General features: G+C 35.0%; 3 protein-coding genes across 4 annotated transcripts; 2 read left to right on the top strand and 1 right to left on the bottom strand.

Moving 5' to 3' along the window:
* The first annotated feature begins 830 nt into the window (after positions 1-830).
* LOC116128562 (mannosylglycoprotein endo-beta-mannosidase-like) lies at positions 831-8,777 on the top strand. The gene is made up of 11 exons (XM_031414299.1): positions 831-1,112; positions 2,596-2,734; positions 3,073-3,300; positions 3,696-3,754; positions 4,067-4,115; positions 4,539-4,769; positions 5,203-5,372; positions 5,464-5,668; positions 6,727-7,395; positions 7,476-7,703; positions 7,866-8,777. The coding sequence occupies exons 1-11, from the start codon at positions 934-936 to the stop codon at positions 8,661-8,663; spliced, it is 2,955 nt and encodes a 984-aa protein (XP_031270159.1). The 5' UTR covers positions 831-933; the 3' UTR covers positions 8,664-8,777.
* A 1,922-nt stretch (positions 8,778-10,699) lies between these two features.
* On the top strand, positions 10,700-15,620 carry LOC116128520 (pentatricopeptide repeat-containing protein At3g05340-like). Its single transcript, XM_031414228.1, has 8 exons — positions 10,700-12,660; positions 13,438-13,751; positions 13,846-13,926; positions 14,005-14,042; positions 14,115-14,194; positions 14,590-14,673; positions 14,841-14,949; positions 15,164-15,620. The coding sequence occupies exons 1-8, from the start codon at positions 10,722-10,724 to the stop codon at positions 15,303-15,305; spliced, it is 2,787 nt and encodes a 928-aa protein (XP_031270088.1). The 5' UTR covers positions 10,700-10,721; the 3' UTR covers positions 15,306-15,620.
* A 134-nt stretch (positions 15,621-15,754) lies between these two features.
* On the bottom strand, positions 15,755-19,013 carry LOC116128601. Of its 2 annotated transcripts, none has more exons than XM_031414348.1 (9): positions 18,738-19,013; positions 18,170-18,257; positions 17,719-17,832; positions 17,380-17,462; positions 17,156-17,270; positions 16,750-16,841; positions 16,491-16,556; positions 16,133-16,226; positions 15,755-16,016 (listed from the first exon to the last, which is right to left on the bottom strand). In XM_031414348.1, the coding sequence occupies exons 1-9, from the start codon at positions 19,001-19,003 to the stop codon at positions 15,906-15,908; spliced, it is 1,029 nt and encodes a 342-aa protein (XP_031270208.1). In that variant the 5' UTR covers positions 19,004-19,013; the 3' UTR covers positions 15,755-15,905. The 2 variants fall into 2 exon arrangements, with proteins under 2 accessions (XP_031270208.1, XP_031270209.1); XM_031414349.1 differs by having other exon boundaries at positions 18,693-18,744.
* Between the last annotated feature and the right edge of the window lie 1,252 nt (positions 19,014-20,265).

The following is a 20,265-nucleotide window of genomic DNA, read 5'->3' as shown; positions in this document are numbered from 1 at the left end:
TAAACAAACACACCCTAACAATGAAGTAATAACTAGGGGTGTTCAAAACTGGTTAACCGATTTTGTGAACCGAACCAATTTTTCGGTTCAGGAATTGTTCTGAACTGAAACCAAACTAGTTAAGGGAAAACCCGACTAAACGGTTTGAATCGATTTTAATTTAATATTTTATATATATTTTTAATTTAATTTTTTTTATAATAAACAATAATTTTTTATTTAATATTTTTATAATAAATCAGTTTATAAAACTTGTTTCAGTTAACCGATTCTCATATTCTTATAAACTGGTAATCGAATTAGAAAATTGATTTTTGTATTTCTTTGAACCAAAACCGAATTGGTTTTTTGGATAACTAGAAAACCAGTTGGTTATTGGTTCAGTAACTTCAGTTCGGTTCAATTTCTGTATTTTTTTTAACACCCCTAATGGTGACGTACTAACGTTTAATAAATGACAAGGGGTTGATAACAGTATCCAAAACCATAGGGGGTTTATTGGTAAGGATATACATCAGAGGATTTAGATTATAGTTATTTTTTATAAAGAATTTGTGGATAAACATCAATGAAAATATGATATGCTACATTTAATTTACAGATAATATGATATAAAAACGTTTTTCATTATTTTTTTTTTCTTATTTACTCCGAAATTGAACTCAAGTACAAAAGTAAAAAGGCAAAAGGGATTTTGTGTTTTGTTTTATTTTATTTTTGTATTAAAAAAAAAAAAGTATTTACTTGAAATAGCCGTCTCAACGGACAGAAGGCGCGTGACGAAAACAAAGGCAAATCCAATTTTTATAGTTTTAAATGATAAGTGATCGATCGCTGTCTTTTTACCCAACTGAGTCAACTCAATAAGACCATAAACAACAGGTTCTTCGCGATTCTCGCGACAGCATTCAGCAAAGTCATTTCATTTCTCTCATGGACTCCACCGAGTCGATGAGACGAGTCTTGACGGCGGAGATTGGTAAAACTAAGCTTGATTCCGGATGGCTCGCCGCCAGATCGACCGAGATTCAGCTCACCGGCACTCAGCTCACCACTACTCACCCACCGACAAAGTCCACCGCGCCGTGGATGGAGGCCGCTGTCCCCGGAACGTAATATACTCTGTCACATTTTGTTTGCTTAACTTTGATTCGGTTTATACGAATTGTCGTTTCCGCGTTGAAGCTTTCATTGACTTTGGTTCTGCTTGTTTGCCTGATCATATGCTTTAATTCTTTTTTGCTGCAATGTTGAAGATTTTAATAGAAATTGGCACGTGTGAAAGTTTGATATCAAGGATTTATATTTTAGTATACTGTGTCATTTTAATTTGAATGACATTCATTAATCGTTTCAATTGATGTTCTGTTTGATTTGTTTAATCGACTCCGTTGACTTAGCTTGTTCAGTTGATCATTCTTTAATTTCCCTTTTTCTTCGTGCAATATTAAAATGGCGAGTAGAAATTTAATAATTAGATAATTGTGTTGCACACGTGTGGATGTTGCATATGGTTGGCTGATAGTTCTTTAATCTTTTAGTACTATATTGCAATTTAAGTAGAAACATGGAGAATTCTGATGCACAAGTGGAAAAGTTTGATAACTAGTTCAACATTTTTTTTTTCGTTTTGTGTCACTTAATTTGAATGATATCTTTAGAGGGGTAAGGTGATGATGATGATAAAAGTAATCTAATCTTAAAGTCTTTAGCGGGTTAAAATTTCATTGACCTCTCCTAAAGTTTGGTATAATTGCAGTTAAACCCCCTTAATTTGAAAAGAGAAGATTTCTTAGAACATATACGAAACTTTGGGAAGATCTCTGACAATTTTTGGGGCTCATGAAGACTCTAGGGAGTTTTTCTGACTTTCAAACTAGGGGGTTTGCCAAGTTTGGTGAAAAAGGGGAAAGGTTAATGAAAAGTTTCTTTTTTAGTATTGATAATTCTGATTTTGTGATAATTATTTTGATATTACATTGGATGAATATGTTTCTTGTTAGATTTACTGTCTAACTTCTAATTTCTGGTGGAATCAATATCAGCTGAGATTTTAAAACTGGTTTTTAGCCAATATCACTACATTTGAAGTGTTTACTTTTTATTTATTTTTTGAAAATTTCTATATTTTAAAACATTTACAACACTATGCAAATAATTGGTCGCACTAACAAAGGTATCCCTCGATGCATTAAACTTCCTAGCATATTGTGGAGTACTATCTGCTAGATCATACTGTCGTTAGGCTGGACAACATACGGTATGGTGCTTGAAAGCTTGCAAGACCAGGGGAAGAATTTTGATATATGTAGAAGAACTTTGGAAATTTTCTATTTTTAAAAGCCATTGAAAGAAACAGGAACCTTATGGAGAGCAAGATTGGATCCCCAAAACCCTTGCAGTTATACCACTAAAATAAATCTCACTAGCTAAGCTAGCTGGTACCATGACGTGCTTGCAAACATGAAATATGGATTATTGGTTTTCTTGCTCATGATATTCATTTGTCTCTGGTTTCACATCTTAGCCTGAGTTTATTTATTATATACATGGCAATAGTTTACTTACCACAGCTAACAATGATCTCATTGGCAGTGTTTTGGGAACCCTTGTAAAGAATAAAGTTGTGCCCGATCCTTTTTATGGATTGGAGAATGAGACGATTGTAGATATAGCCGATTCTGGAAGGGAATTTTACACTTTCTGGTTTTTTACAACTTTTCAGTGTAAGCTGGTATGTATTGCTTAGACATATGATTTACTAAACTTTTAGAGAGTATTGTGAATTATTTCATTGAATAGTATAATTTTGTTTATTGTTCGTATGCCCGAAAATTTTTACTTGTTATAACGCTTTCACCAATACTTTTTATTTAAAAATTAAATGTAATGATGTCTCTGATTTTGAGTCAAAGTTGAAGTAACATACTACCTTAGTTATATAATTAACGAATTGCTGTGTGATTTTAACATTTCAACTGAGACATACTTTCTCAGACTTTGCTATAGTTCTAAATATTTTCATCTTCATTTTTCTTCTGTAAGTGATTGTTTCTAGCCGGCTTTTTGTAGTTAGGGGAACAGCAGTTGGATCTGAATTTTCGTGCAATAAACTACTCGGGTGAACTATACTTAAATGGTCACAAAAAGGTTCTCCCAAAAGGAATGTTTAGAAGACATTCTCTTGATGTTACTGATATTTTGCATCCTGATGGTCAAAACTTGCTAGCTGTTCTTATACACCCTCCTGATCATCCTGGGCGAATTCCTCCTGAGGGTGGGCAAGGTGGGGATCATGAGGTAATCATCTTTTTGCAGAATCATAGCTGTATATTTGATCTCAGACAATTCAGGTTATAACTTAGTGTTTCATAATGAAATATGAGTGTAATGCGCAAATGTCATTTTCTCTTTCTTTCTTTTGTTTTTTTTTTTTTTTGGATAAAAAAACATTGAAGGTTTGTATTGAATAAAATGAGGTATAAAAAGTGAACAAGGTCTCCAACAAAACTGGGAACATCCTTGGTGAAAATTAAAAGGAACTCTACAATCTGTACGCTGAACAACTCTTAACCTATGACTGCAAAATCAATGTCAATTCATATAAAGCAAAAGAGAACAAAAATATACAAAAAGACTACTTCCCAATTAAGATAGATGACTGAAAAGGTTTTTGTCAATCATTTCTTTGTTAGATTGGAAAAGATGTTGCAACACAATACGTGGAGGGCTGGGATTGGATGGCTCCAATAAGGTAACAGTTCTGTACTTTGAGACTAAAGAGTGTGATTTCTGATTTGATACTTCTTGTTTCTGTTATGTATTATGTTTCCATAAGGTGATGTACTGATCCAAAAACTACATATTTTTTTTTTCATTCTAAAACTTCAGTCTAAAGCATTAAAAGTATACATAGATCCTCTAGTGTAATTTAGTCCCCTCTCTCTCTTAAATTTTTTTCTGAAAAAATATTTCTCATATTTTTTTATTTGCATGTTATGGTTGTAAGGATAAATTAAAGCTGAAATAAATAAAATTTTGATACCTAACGGAACTGATCTTCCAGGGATAGGAATACCGGCATATGGGATGAAGTGTCAATTTCTGTCACAGGGGTGAGTCTTATAATAATATTTAAGTTCCTTTCTTAATTATTGTCGTCAATTATAATGCTTGCCTTTATAGCATTCAACTTTTCTTTTTTTTGTTATGATGTTATTTGTATGGACTTAAAATGAAATGTTGTCAATCTCATCTATCTAAGCATTTCTTAGATTGGCTAAAGATTTTTGAAATCTGATTTCAGTGGGGTACTGGAAGGAAACAAATAACTATTACTGATCCTAATTATATTTGTTTAAAGAAAATTATACTCAATATTCATCATATCTTAACATAGTTCCCTGCAAAAAAATTGCACAATTTTTTTATGCAGTTATGTAAAAGTAAAGTTATCAAGTGCTGTTGGTGCTTCGATTATTTGAATCAGAAATAACAGTATTTGATCTAGTTCACTGATGCATTACCATTTGCTGCAGCCTGTGAAAATAATCGATCCCCACTTGGTTTCGTCATTTTTTGACAATTACAAAAGGGTCTATCTGCATGCCACAACTGAATTTGAGAACAGAAGCAAATGGGTTGCTGAGTGTTCCTTGAACATCCAAGTGACCACAGAACTGGAAGGAGATGTTTGCTTAGTGGAGCATCTTCAGACTCAACATATGTTGATCCATCCTGGAGCACGTGTACAGTATACTTTTCCTCAGGTCAGTGTTCTTATGTGACTTTGTCGAGCTTAGTGTATGAAAGGGTTTTGTTATGTCTCTTTGCCACCGTAAAGGTAATTTTCAATCTTAGATGAAGTTTATACAAGAGAATGTGCCCGTTTCACATAGAGCGAATAAGTAGGCATGTAGAAAACTTGTGAGCAAATGAAGAAGCCAGACTGAGCTACAAGAATGTTACAGCATGCTTTTGTTGAACTTTTACTGCGTTCTTTCTTTATTGATTTTTTAAGGTATGAAAACATGATTACCAACCTTTTAATTTTATGCATAAAATTTTCATTAGAAATTAGAATGTGTATAATAAATGAATACTCAACTGTTTGGAGCCTCCACTTTTCTCAGGTTCCACTAACTTTCATTTATGTAATCAGGAAGCCAATAGTCTTCATGTGCTAACAATGTGAATTGGCAGCTGTTTTTCTACAAGCCCAATTTATGGTGGCCAAATGGCATGGGAAAGCAAGCATTATACAATGTTCAGATTAGTGTTGAGGTAAAGGGATATGGAAAATCTGATTCATGGAGCCATCTATTTGGGTTCCGCAAAATAGAGTCCTACATTGATAATGCCACAGGTGGAAGGTATAGTTTATTCTGCAATCTCGTCAATGGATGTACTTCTGATGTTAACTGTCTATACACGTTTTCTAAACTGCACTTCTCTTCTTGACAGGTTGTTCAAGGTCAATGGGCAGCCTATATTTATTCGTGGTGGTAATTGGATTTTGTCAGATGGGTTACTACGGCTTTCTAAAGAACGTTATAGAACAGACATCAAGTTCCATGCAGATATGAATCTAAACATGATCCGTTGTTGGGCTGGAGGCTTGGCTGAGAGGCCGGAGTTTTATCATTATTGTGATATTTATGGATTGCTGGTAAGATATGCTGTCCCTCTCTGTGAAATATTTGCTTGTCTTTTTGTTTGTGTGGATTAGGGTGGGGACGATTTGGGTAAAGTTTGATCAACTTCTGCAGTATCTAAGTTGATGAGTAGTAGAATTGTTAGTTCACCTTTATCCCAGGATTTCTGTTGAGATCCATGTGGATTGACCAAAATGCAAAAGTGCTTGTCAGTGAAGCCCTGCTGCACAAATAAGGAGGGTGGTTGACTCTTTTATTAGGGTAGGGTAGCAGGGGCCAAACCATGGGGATTGCCAAGGGCACAATATCATTGGAATTGTTTTGGTAGGGAACCAGCTGTCTTGTGATAGAATACTTCTGTCAAGAGTTCTAAAAATAAAGAATGCTCTCTTCTATATTTATGGAATCTTTCCTGGTTAGGACAGTGAAAGAAGAGGCTTATTTTTCTTTAATTTATAAAATATATAAAGTAATTGAGAATGTTTTGATGCTTGGAATTTTATGAGCTGGATGATATATTGATCTCTGAAATTAATGCATTGATGGTCATTGCCACTATGAAATTAAATTGAGAACATTGATGTGAGTTATCTACTGTGACCTATAATCTAATTTATAATTAGTAAGGGGAATTTCTTAATTAGTATGACTGAAAGAAAAATGCTGGAGATGAAGTCTCACATCTGTTAAGAATTTTATCAGGAGTTACTTCTTTTCCTTGTCCCTCTTTTGGGGATAAATGTTAATGAGTAATGTTACACTTACATCATTTTTTTACACCATTTTGTAAACATCATGATGTGGCATATGCTACAACTATATAAATTCTATTATAATATTAAAAATTTAAAATAATTAAAAATTTGTGTGGTTGTGACATATGTCACATCATGATGTAATGAAAATTGTGTAAAAGAGTGATGTAAGTGTAGCATTACTCAATGTCAATACTTTATTTTATAGATTGTAATAAATATCTAGTGCTGGATAGCTGGACCAATGTATTCAAAGGTAACGGGCAACAAAATCTTTGTGGATGAATTTAACCATCTATAGGATTTAATTTATGTAGGTCTGGCAAGAGTTTTGGATTACCGGAGATGTGGATGGAAGAGGTATCCCAGTATCAAACCCAAATGGTCCCCTTGATCATGACCTATTTATGCTATGTGCAAGAGATACTGTCAAGCTTCTCAGGAACCATGCCAGTCTTGCACTCTGGGTGGGTGGAAATGAACAGGTTCCACCAAAAGACCTCAATGATGCTTTAAAGAATGACCTGAAACTCCATCCTTATTTTGAGAGTTCCGGTGAAACTGAGAATTCTATGCCAGATTTGCCCCTGGCAGCCAGTGATCCTAGCCAATATCTTGATGGTACCCGCATTTATGTCCGGGGATCTATGTGGGATGGCTTTGCAGATGGAAAGGGGAACTGGACTGATGGTCCTTATGAAATCCAATATCCTGAAGACTTTTTTAAGGATAGTTTTTACCAGTATGGATTCAATCCTGAGGTTGGTAGTGTGGGAATCCCAGTTGCAGCCACCATCAGAGCAACCATGCCTCCAGAAGGATGGCAAATTCCAGTGTTTAAAAAGAATTCTGATGGTTACATAGAAGAAGTTCCAAACCCTACTTGGACATACCATAAATACATTCCTTATTCAAAACCAGGCAAGGTTCATGATCAGATTGAACTGTATGGATTGCCAAAGGACCTCGATGATTTTTGTTTGAAGGTATTATAGAAATCTTCATTTATTCAAGTTACTTTTACCTTATGGTTATGCCACTTACTTGTCTGGAACGACCTTCACAGGCTCAACTTGTCAACTACATTCAATATAGAGCTCTACTGGAGGGCTGGACTTCTCGCATGTGGAGCAAATACACTGGTTTCTTGATTTGGAAGACTCAGAATCCATGGACAGGTCTTAGAGGTCAGTTTTATGATCATCTCCATGACCAAAATGCTGGATTCTATGGCGTTCGATGTGCTGCAGAGCCAATTCATGTCCAGCTGAACCTCTCTTCATATTATATTGAGGTAACTAGACTCTACAGAACTTACAGTTAAAGTTGATTATTCTAAATTGAATTTTTAGAATAATCAATTTTTTTATTATTCATATCCATAATACACCAAGGGTCAGCTACATTGTCGATTTAAGATGGGTTGGAAATGCATACTGATTTATTATTTTGACAGGTTGTTAACACTACATCACAAGAACTCTCTGACGTGGCTATTGAAGCATCAGTGTGGGATCTAGAAGGAGCATGCCCATATTACAAAGTTAATGATAAGCTTTCTGTGCAACAGAAGAAAACAGTACCCATTTGCGAGATGAAGTATCCCAAGTCTAAAAACCCAAAGCCAGTCTACTTTCTTCTTCTCAAACTCTACAAAATGTCCGATTACAGCATTATATCTCGGAACTTCTACTGGTTGCATCTACCTGGTGGAGATTACAAGCTGTTGGAGCCATACAGGAAGAGAAAGATACCCCTCAAGATAACATCAAAGGTTTTTATGAAAGGGTCCACTTATGAAATTGAAATGCACGTGCAGAACAAATCGAAGAAAACGGAATCTGAAAGTTTGACATATAAAAATAATTTCGCTCCTATAATTGCTGATGGTGATTTTGATATGGCTTCGACAGAAGCTGCTGCACGTAAAGTTGAGGAAAAGCAAGAAGCTGGTTTCTTCAGGAGAATATGCAGCCGTTTTACAAAGGACACTGACAACTTAAAGGTTGCTGAACTGAATGGAACTGACGAAGGAGTTGCTTTCTTCCTTCATTTTTCCATTCATGCCTCAAGTAGAGAACACAAGGAAGGCGAAGACACAAGAATTCTTCCAGTTCATTACTCAGACAACTATTTTTCACTTGTGCCCGGTGAACAGATACCCATCAAGATCACTTTTGAGGTTCCTCACGGTGTCACCCCTCGAGTAACGCTCCAAGGCTGGAACTACCATGTTGGACATACTATATTCTAAGCTGGTAAGAATTCTTCTCTGCTTTTGTAGCTTGCAAAATCTGATCTCTCCGTGGTTTCAGAATTGAGGCTCAACTTTTATACAAATAAATAAATGAATAATTGCCCTTTCTTGCTCCTGGTGAAATATTTATTACTGAAAATTCTCTGGTATAAGGGAAAATAACGTCGGCAATTGGAGGAAAATTTGAGTTTGTTATTTATTTGTTTCACTGTGTTCAAGAAAATGTCCTCATATCTAGAACGGTTGTTTTTCATTTTATCTTGGTTTCAATTGTAAGTAAAGTTTACAGATGGACAGCGTTTAACATTGAAAGATCAAAGTGATCGATCTTTTGTTTGCTTTTACTCTATTTATTCATCCATATTATATTTATTGAATGGTTATTTGATTAAAGAAATGGAATGAAAAGATATGATTATTGTGATGCGTAGTCTTAGGTTCGATTTTTCGATTTTTTATCTGAGCATTTACAATTTAAGTGTGGGCACGTGGGGTTGTGACGGTGAGTTATTGCGCTAGTCTCTCTTGAGGATTGTTGAGGTGTGTATAAGTTGGCTTGGACAAATGCGATGATTTTTTTGTTTTCTACATAAATACAATTGGTTATATCTTGTAGGCGATACAGGAAGAGTAGAGAAGCTAGTTAATGTTGAATTTACTTATACAGCAACTAGTTTTGAATCTCTCAGAATTTGTCAAAAATCTATTTCTTTTTATTATGGAAGAGACAAGATTTCTGACAAATTTTAGAATAATAATGGCTTCCTTTGTTTCATTTTTGGGAAACTATTGTCAGTGTTCCCGAAAAAGTTAAACAGTAAAATGTTAATATTTTCAAAATATTATTTTATATTTTTCAATTTCTTTTAAACTTCTTAAATTTGTTAATTTAACTAAGCATCCCCAAATATTTTTTTAAAAAATTACAAAAACACTCTGACCACTCTCCGGCGGTGGTGGCTGGCTGTCCATATTCAATGGGTGGGTTAGGAGTGTTTTTGTTAACTTTTAATGTTTTATTATAGGGGTGTTTAGTAAATAAACAAACATAGAGGGTATTTTATTAATTTTTAAATCTTACATCATAATACCTGTCCAATTCAACTTGTTTTTAACTTTTTAAAAAAAAAATTTCTCAAAAGTGTAAAAAAATGAATCAAACGGAGCCAATATTTTCCCATTTATGAAAATTTCATGAATCTCTTTCATCGAAAGTACGGTAATGCAAAAATTTAATAATTAGTTCGTAGGTAAAAAAAAATATATTGAAACAATAGTAAAAGTTTTGGTGCGTTTGGTTCCATATTTTTACTCATATTTTGAATCATATTCCTCAAATATTGTTTGGTACACTATTTGAAAAATATTATTATATTTTTTTAATTATTTTTAGACCTCTTAAATTTATTAATTTCATTAAATATCTTCAGAAAAAAAAGTTTAAAAATTAACAAAAACACTTTCACCAACCCATATTTGTCAGATTCCGGCAATCAACGTTGGTGGTAGTCGGAATCTATCACAACGGTCTACACCACGATTGGAACTGGTCGGTAATTTAGCGATCTGGCCTTCAGCTACGGTCAAAGAAATGACCATTATTGATCGACAACGGCTTTGGCTGTTAGCCAAAGATGGACTTTTGCGGCTGTCGACAGCCACATTTGGCTGTAGATCTGGTCGAAAAAGGTCATATCGATGTCATATCCTTTAGATCTGACTGGTATGTATCATTACGTAATTTTTCGGTCAGATTCCGATGGTGGTGGTCGAAATTTGGCACTGCAAGTAGTGGGGGTGTTTTTGTTATTTTACAAATTTTTTATATATTAGAATGTTTAGTTAAATTAGCAAACCTATGAGGTTTTTTAAAATTTTTAAATTTTACCTCATAATATTCTCCTATTTAATTACCTAATATTATTCTTAAAATTCTATCCAAGATAATAAAAGAAATGAAAACTTCAATTCTGCTTTTTGTGTACTTTTTTAGTTATTAGTTATTATCCGTTACTTTCTCAAAACAGCTTTTGCATCTCTGGTTCATTTTCATGGATGAAATCCAAATGGGTCTTTCACCAACTAAACTCCCGCCACCCTTCTTTGTCTTCTCTCTTTTCTCCACTCAAAACCAAAACAACCTCTCAACACCCATATTCAAGCTCTGCAAAACACGTCCTCAACCATGTACAAATCAGCCACCTCTTATCTGTTTCTGCAAAAGACGGCCAGTTTTATATGGGTCCTTCTCTTCACGCCTTCTTCGTCAAAGGCCCCCAGTATTTTGACGTCCAGAACCAATGTAACATTCATAATGTTGCCGTTATTTGGAACTCTCTTTTGTCTTTGTATACAAAATGTGGTCCCATAAATGATGCCGTTAAATTGTTCGACGAAATGCCGATTAGAGATACAGTGTCGTGGAATATAATGATATCTGGGTTTTTGAGAGATGGGGACTTTGATACTGGTTTTGGGTACTTTAAGAGATTGCTTGAATTAGGTTTTGATTGGTTAGATCAAGCTAGTTTTACTACAATGTTATCGGCTTGTGATATACAGGAGTATAGTTTTGTCACTAAAATTATACATTGTTTAGTTGTTTTAAGTGGGTATGAGCAAGAGGTAACAGTTGGTAATGCGTTGATTACTTCATATTTTAAATGTGGGAGTTGTGGTTTAGGGAGGCAGGTTTTTGGTGAGATGAGAGAAAGGAATGTAATTACTTGGACAGCTGTTATTTCTGGGCTAGTGCAAAATCAGTTGTATGATGATAGTTTGAAGTTGTTTGCAGAAATGCGTTGTGGATCGGTTAATCCAAATTTCCTAACGTACTTGAGCTCACTGATGGCATGTTCGGGTTTACAGGCATTAAGGGAAGGGCGTCAAATCCATGGAATTCTGTGGAAGTTGGGGAGTCAGTCGGATGTGCGCATCGAGAGTGCACTGATGGACATGTACTCGAAATGTGGAAGTGTGGAAGATGCTTGGCGGGTTTTTGAGTCAGCTGAGGAACTTGATGAGGTTTCGATGACTGTAATTCTTGTGGGGTTTGCACAAAATAAGTTTGAGGATGAAGCGATACAATTTTTCGTGAAAATGGTTAAGGCAGGAATTGAGATTGATCCAAATATGGTTTCAGCTGTTCTTGGGGTATTTGGTGTTGATACTTCTTTGGGTCTCGGTAAGCAAATTCACTCCGTGATTGTTAAAAGAGGCTTCACCTCTAATCCCTTCGTAAGCAATGGGCTGATCAACATGTACTCCAAGTGTGGAGATTTGAAGGAGTCAATCAAAGTTTTCAGTCGAATGTCTGATAAGAACTCAATCTCATGGAATACCATGATTGCAGCTTTTGCTCGTCATGGAAATGGTTCTAGAGCACTAGAGTTGTACGAAGAGATGAGATTGGAAGGTATCAAGCCAACGGATGTCACATTTCTCTCTTTGCTTCATGCTTGTAGCCATGTTGGCCTAGTTGAAAAGGGCATGGAATTCTTTAAATCAATGACTGAAGTTCACAAAATCAGTCCCAGGACAGAGCATTACGCATGTGTAGTCGACATGTTGGGTCGGGCAGGACTTCTCAACGAAGCTAAAAGCTTCATTGAAGGATTGCCCGTGAAGCCTGATTTACTGGTTTGGCAAGCCTTACTTGGTGCTTGCAGCATTCACGGCGATTCTGAAATGGGAAAATATGCTGCTGATCAGTTAATTCTGGCTGCACCCAACAGCCCAGCACCGTACATTTTACTGGCGAATATATATTCATCCAAAGGTAGATGGAGAGAAAGAGCAAGAACTATTAGAAGAATGAAGGAAATGGGGGTGGATAAAGAGACTGGTATTAGTTGGATTGAGATAGAAAATGCAGTCCATAGCTTTGTTGTTGATGATAGAAGTCATCCAAATGCTGAGATCATTTATGAAGTTCTAGCAGAGTTGTTTAGACACATGATTGATGAGGGATATCAACCAGATAAGAGGTTTATACTTCATTATTTGGATCAAAATTAAAAGGAGTAGCCAATTGTTGGATTCACTAACTGCTAATTGAATTACAGTTGGATAGAGATTTTTGAGAGAATTACAGTTGTTCCTTACCATTTTGGTTGCTTCCTATTTTCTCGAAAGAGTTTAAGGTACAACAAACATATCACGATATTTTTTATTTGTTTCTTAGAATAAATATATCATCGATCGTGATGATAATTAATTTTAAAAAGAGAAAATAAATATATATATAATATATTTCTTTTATACGAATGCAGGGTTTTAAAAACCATGACCAGACCGACTGGGAACCGGTCCCTATTCTGGTCTACTGAGTCAGTAGACCGAATTGACCTAGGGTTGAATCGGCGGAATAGTATTGAATCGTTGGTTCAACCACCAGGTCAGAGAACTAGTGATTAGAGTTTTAAAATTTTATTATGTCATATTGACATCACCAATCAAACTTACTGATTGGATCACCCGATCTAGGGGTCGGTCCTTTGATCGGGTTAAGGTCTGGTTCGGGAATAAAAACATTTTACAAATGTAGAGATAATATAATATGTTAGCCCATTAAAGAATGTGTTAATGGCAATTAATATGAAAAAATGGATAATTATTTAATTAAATTTGATAATATTCACATAGGAAAAGTTAGTGCTTTAATTTTTTTTTAATTATCATGAAAATTTTATTAAATTAAGCTATATTATTCACCAAAACGGTACTGTTTTATTCAGTTTAGTCTTCGTGAACCAGTGGCAGTTATGTAGTTAAACGGAGCAACTCCCTCCACGGCTCCACCACCAGAACCTGAGAAAAAAAATGGAACATTTGTGTCTCAACAGTTCGCTTCCTCTAATTCTTTCGATTCAAAAAGCAGTTGCAAAACCCAACCGTCACAACTTTCCCTCCCACTCAAGGACTCCACTTCGTTGCCCTTCTAAAACCTTCACCGTAAGAAACAGCAAAGAGACAACCGGAGACAGCGCTCCTCCTTCTCCTCTCTCCAGTTCTTCGGCTTACGCCATTCTCGGCGTCGAGCCAAGCTGCTCAGCCGCGGAGCTTAAAGCTGCTTTTCGTTCCAAAGTACAATCATCTTCCCTCAACTTCAATTGATTAAATTTAATATTTTCAAAATTTTGAATTGACAATTAGTTTTTTATTTTATTTTTTTATGAAGGTTAAACAATACCATCCAGATTTGAATAGAGATGGGAAAGATTCTGATTCAATGATTAGACTTGTAATTCAAGCTTATGAGGTACCAATATTTACCTGAATATTAAAAAATATTTTTTTTTTCCATTGGTGGTTGTGGGTAAATAATATATATGTGCAGATGTTATCGGAATACAGCCGATCGGAAATCATTGAAAGGTGAAATTGCTGTTCAATTTGTTTTTTAGAGAATGTTGTGTGCATTGCTTATTGTTGGAGATTCATTTGTAGGGAATGTTTAGATCCTTTTGATGATCCAGAATGTGAAGCATTTGATATATTCGTCAATGAGGTTCTCTGTGTTGGCAGAGGTACAAAAGATTTTTCTTCATTTGTTATGTTCAACCTAACCCTGAAGTTTAGCAGAAGATTGTTTAACTTGATACTCTAACCGGTTGATTTCATTATATGTTTTTCTGGTCTATTCTTTCGCATCTTGAGCATTAGAAGAGAAATTTGTTGAGTATATAATTTGTGAAATATTTTGTTTATGTATACCTGGATGTGAAGGGGCTAATTCGTGAGCATCAATTAGACAATTCTCAATGACATATTCGAGCTAGCAATTTTTACTCTGTCATGGATTGTGATTTTGTGGATCCTTTTAAGTTTAATCTACTTGAATGAGCATGTCTACACAGTTTTAACTTCTCTATGATTCTATTTTATTGTTACTGATCGCTCAACCATGCCAATATATGTGCAGGATGCCCATATTCATGTGTCAAAACAGCTCCTCATGCTTTCACATATGTTTCCTCAACTGGAACTGCAAGGGCAACTTCTCAAGGTTTGTTCAGTTCCTAGTGCATAAGCTTGTACTGTTTTATAGTCTTAGTGAATTAGTTCATAAAAGTGATCATCATGTAATGTAAGTTAAGTTTTTGTAATTGTTATGAAGAGTATATTATTCTATGATATTTTCAACTGAAACTGCCCTTGTGCGATTTTGATCAGGACATGGTGAAGATTACCAAGTCCAGCTTGCAGTTGGCCAGTGCCCAAGAAGTTGCATTCATTATGTCACGCCTTCCCAGAGAATTATTCTCGAGGAGTTACTTGAGAGGTAGTCATCTCTTGAACCTCCTTCAAGTCTTGTTTTATACGTGCAGTGTTATGGACTTGATTGAAATAACCATATAGTACAACTTAACGTTTAGCTGCTAATAAAGCAAACAAACAATTAATTGTGATTATGAACAACATTATAGCTGGTTATTTACTTCTGTTAACAAGCTTATTCTTACTTTGTATTAACATGCTTTATCTTGATTTTGTAGTATCTTGAATGTGCCTTATGATATATCAGCTGAGGCAGACTTGCTTTATTCTCTAATCACTAAAGCTAAGTTCGAGAACAATCGGTATCAAAAGCCAAAAAAGCAACCCAAAACTTCCTCCAAACATGTTGATTGGTTCTGACTTCTGGATACCATCTAGTTATGTGCTGTTAAAACTTATCTTCAGAAACTTGACATGTACTCAACATCACGGTCAAATACTTGAAGATGGAAGCAAATTCAATGAGATGTTGATGTCCATTTTCTGTATTTCAGTGCCGATGCTTCTTTGATGTTAGGTAGAAGTAAGCAATACCAGAATTGAGCCAAAGATCAAAATGCATCAGTGTGATGCTTGGACTATATGATCCCATATCTGGTTGCCGGAAGTTAGCTTTGTTCTCAAATAAAAAGGTCATAAGATGAGGGGAGAAATTATTCTTGTAAGAGGTTCTATATTAGTACAGTTTTTATAATGAAATGTACGTAGTGATGAAGATTATGTGTAATTAGAGACAGGAAATGTAAAAAAATTTCCCACATCATGCATTATCTGGGGAAATTTTTGGCAACAGCACAAAAGAGCCCAGAGAAAGGAAGGCATATCTCAAGATTCTATTGTGAAAATCTTGTATTATACATCATAATGTAGTTTAGTGCTAATAAACAATGACTGGAACAAAGCATAAAATTGCAAAACATTAACCCCAAATCCAATGGAGGAGGGTGGTAAAGAACAAAACTATTTTGAGATGGCTTTCATGAATCGGTTTAGTGAGGAGAAAATGCTTGCTGCTTGACTAAACAAAGAAGGGCCGTCCTCTGAGTTTGCTTCTACATCTCCAAATAGTATCTGCAAGGATCAAACAGAGTTGATGGAACTTTAATATGATCTCGAAGGCTTCAACAAGAATCTTTAACTGTACCAATGTAAATTAGTTTGAACATAAATTTTTGGTGGTGACTAACCTCAAGGTCTTCAGCATTCGGACGGCTTATAAATTCTTTAGCTAGGAGATACCTATTTGGCCTATCTTTATCATCATAAAACACCTTCCATAATCTGGTTCATTATCAGAAAAGAGGGAATTGGTAATAGAGTCTTATCAGATAGAGTCAATGGTGTGCACCATGAAACTGAAATGTCGCAAACTCAAAACTTAAAATGAGATCAAGTCTTTGCAGCACGCATTGGATGTATTAAGTGCTGGTGTCGAGTTTTTAGAGTTTTGCACAAACAGAATTCGCCTGGTTCACTTTGCAGAAGCTAAACCAGACGAGGTCGAGGAGATGTAAGGAATTAATCAGAATGTAAAATGAACATTACCCTGGATAACATCTGAACACAGCACCAGTTGGCAGAGGTCTCATCGAGTAAACTGTAGTGAAAGTGCTGCACATAAACCATGATAAAGTTAATTAAATTTACAATTTGCAAACTAATGAAATTATTATTAGAAAATGTATGAATTGGCCACTGTAAATTTAAAGCTAAATAGTTTAAGAAATCTATTCAAACAACAGCCTTTGCAAAAGATGAAGTTTGTAAGCAATTAGAATGCGAAAACATATAATTCTAATCTTACCTCAGAAAGTACCGCCTTAAGTTGCGAACATTAATCCCAACTCCAACATCCTCACTGATGAGACGCGGATTCCACATGATCAGAGGCTTTGGCTAGCAATATATGAAGAAATACTGTAAGGAGGATTGTCCCTCTAGCTTAAGTTGGACAATAGAGGAAAAGAAATAATTAAATGGAAATACGGCCAGCTGAAGGTGCTGAGCTGACATGATACTATCTGAATGATGTAAACCTTGCTGGTATAAAGATACAAATGAGCACCTTTCATCGAGTAGGATGAGAGTTTGTTAAAATAAAGATGGCAGATAATTGTTTTCCTTTAATATCCAAAATCAGTGTCTTTCATCATGGAGAAATGACTGAAAAGGGTTGTTTCTAATGCGGAAAGGGGTAGTAGGATTCATACTGGATCATCGGAGAGATTTGATGCAATTTTCTCTACATATTGCAACATCTGATAGTCAGGAACAACCATAACAACAATCTCATCTTCATTCTCCACAGGTTTTCGGTCACTTAAACTGGATAATGAGACAAAAGAATTGCATATTAGTGAGTTATTAGATACATTAGTATGAACTAAAACATAAACATAATATATTTACATCTCATCAATATGTAGAAAGTTACCTGGAAAATCCAAAAGCAGCATCTTTCCACCGATATTTTAGCAGTGCAGCAGCACCGGCATCTGGAAATATGGCTTTTACTTTCTAACATGCAATATTTAACATTTTAGCAACTGAGCTTACATTTTGAATAAGTAAAAGCTAAAAAACAATATAAAGAAAGCAAGAGCACCTTCAGCTGTTCATATAATACTATCTTACATTAGTACAGAAAACACACTTCTATTTTGTGTTTTGGCAGAAGTTTAAATTGATAGTTGTCAAGGCTTTTTCATATTTTAGCATCAATGGAAGTAGTTCCTCCAAACTATACTTGTTTAAAGTAACTCTTAAAACTAACCTGACATCCTGTTTCCTCAATAAGAGTATCCAAAAAAGTCCTAGACAATTCCCAGAGTTCACTCTGTGCTCCTTCGTCATCTAGAAACTGCAGCTGGGGGATCAAGAGCTCAACCTGCAAAATAGTTAAGAATCTAATGAAAGAACTAGAAAACAGAAAGAGAAAAACACAGTGAAATAAATAAACCCAAGCTAACATAAAATCAGAATCCCTCAGGGAGAATTTCTCTACACAACGCTTTCCACAAATTGTATTAGCTCACTGTGGACAGGTCAAAGCTGAATCCACTGATTGGAAACAAGATAAATTTTGCAAAACTGTTGTAAACTAGCAGAAGTACTGGCTACATCATTTACAAACGTTTTGTTAGTCAAGTAGTATCATAAAGATGATCCATAGCAGAAGAAAAAGGAAGACCACAGATTCTTTAACTCTTATATTTGGCACATACTATGGCTCTCATTCCTCCTGAAGAAACGAACAACGAACTTGCTTCACTTGATTGCCGGACGGCACCTTCCAAATCTGAAGGCAAGCAGCTGAAACATCAAATAGAGACCATCAATTTTTTTTGCTTCTCCTTTTCTCAAGTGAAGGGCATCAATCACTCTACCCCATGTTTCAATCTGGATAGAACATTTCAAGCCCAAAGAAACTTTTATATTAAAGCATATCAACTTCCCAAATCCATCTAAAATTTCAAGGTTGTTTAGGGTTTATACATCTGAAACGTTTTGCAAGATTTACAAAGCAGAATATTCACCCCTCAGTATATAAAAGCATCCAATTATAGATTCTTTACGAACTGTTCTCTTAATTTGTTCATGCAAATGGGGTCATCTACATAATTATACAAGAATCAAAGTAATCTCTCTAATCAATAAATGATCAAAAGGTCAAAATGATATCACCCTCCATCAAAAGGCACACCATTTATAGATGAAACAAGATAAAAATCTGAAGAAAAAAAATACCCAGATGAGCACTTGTATATAAAAAGAGCTTAAAGGCAATGGAACCTGTCATCTTCTTCTTCTTCTTGTTCTTGTTCTTGTTCCTGTTGTTGAATTGTTTGTGGTTGTGTTTGAAAAGAAGAGTCTTCAAGAGGATCCTCACCTTGGAACTTCTCAAACTTGGCGTAAGTTGTTGATGAGGTGGACCAAGGTGGTGTCTTGAGTGAAATTCCATTGTAGCCATTGAAGAATGAAAGAGAAGAAGAAGAAGATAAGGGTGAACGAGTGGTTGGTGTTGAAGCTGAGTTGCAGTAGAAACTGCGGCTTGGCATTGAAGAAGAAGCCATGTATAAACTTAACTACCAACTGATTTTAACTGGATAGTGTTATAATTTCATAGTATTATATTCGGTTCTTCCTTATAAAATTCATTTCGTTAAGAAAAATAATCAAAACTAAGAGTTAAACTTTTTAAATAAATTATAATAAATAGTTATTAACTTAAAACTCCATTTAATTGACTTTCCTTGAAATCTTATATTTCTTTTTAGAAATCCAACTTTATAATAAAACTTAAATACTCATTCTAGAGTTTGTTTCGAGGATTTGTTTATTACTAAAAATATAGAATTACCAATGAGATAAATTGTCGATGGGGATTACTCAGTATAAATAAATACTATGTGTTACTCGGTATAAATAAATACTATGTGTGTTTCTCCGGGTTTGTATAATAAAGTAGTGGTTTGGTTTGCAGTAATTATAATTTACATAGGTATCGTTTTACTAAATTACCCTTTACCTGATGACTGGATTCAAATTAATACTATGCTTGGTTACACAGGTATAATTGGTTAAAGTCATGTACAAAGGATATTTTCATACACCATTTCATCACCTTAGGAACCAGGAGAGGTATCCCAGCAACCCTGTTCTTAAGTTTTGGCATTGTTTATGCTTCATATATGTCCATGGCAAACCTGCCAAGACATTTTTTCAGTTGAAAGTATGCTCATACTAGCACACTAATTTAAAAAATACTGATGTACTTACTAATCATGTTAAAAATTAGATTTCAAGTTTCGTAAAACTTACTTCCTTATCAGCCGTTCAAACCTCATCAGGTCAAGCGTTTGCAGTGATTCTAGCAGCATCATGCAGTGTGTTTTGGGATGCGACAGCGATCTTCTGCCAAAGTTGCATAAGATCAATGCAGCCTAATGACCCCTAAAACTGTTGCACCTCAAAATTTTTAACAGCCCACTGAGCTCAAGTTAAAAATAACTCCATCATTTGTAAATAACTAAATACGATTCACTTACCATAACACAATGGGAACAAATACATATTTACCAGAGAATATGTCCTCTTTCTTTATCCATTTCAACACCTTCTGTCTGTGACATTCTTTTGAGTACATATAAAACCACATGGAATCCAAACACTTGAAATTAGATATGTGATCTGGTGCAAAACTCTTCCACATATTGTTGTGAAAACCGAAGTTGTCAACCATCGATAACAACAAATCAACTGAAATTATATTTATAATAGATGAAAGCTTACCCCAAGTAGCAATCGCATACTGCTACTC

Source organism: Pistacia vera, unplaced genomic scaffold (assembly GCF_008641045.1).
Source record: "Pistacia vera cultivar Batoury unplaced genomic scaffold, PisVer_v2 Contig200, whole genome shotgun sequence".
Lineage (NCBI taxonomy): Eukaryota > Viridiplantae > Streptophyta > Magnoliopsida > Sapindales > Anacardiaceae > Pistacia > Pistacia vera.
The sequence above is the reverse complement of the archived record's forward strand: the minus strand, read 5'-3'. Positions and strand labels throughout refer to the sequence as shown.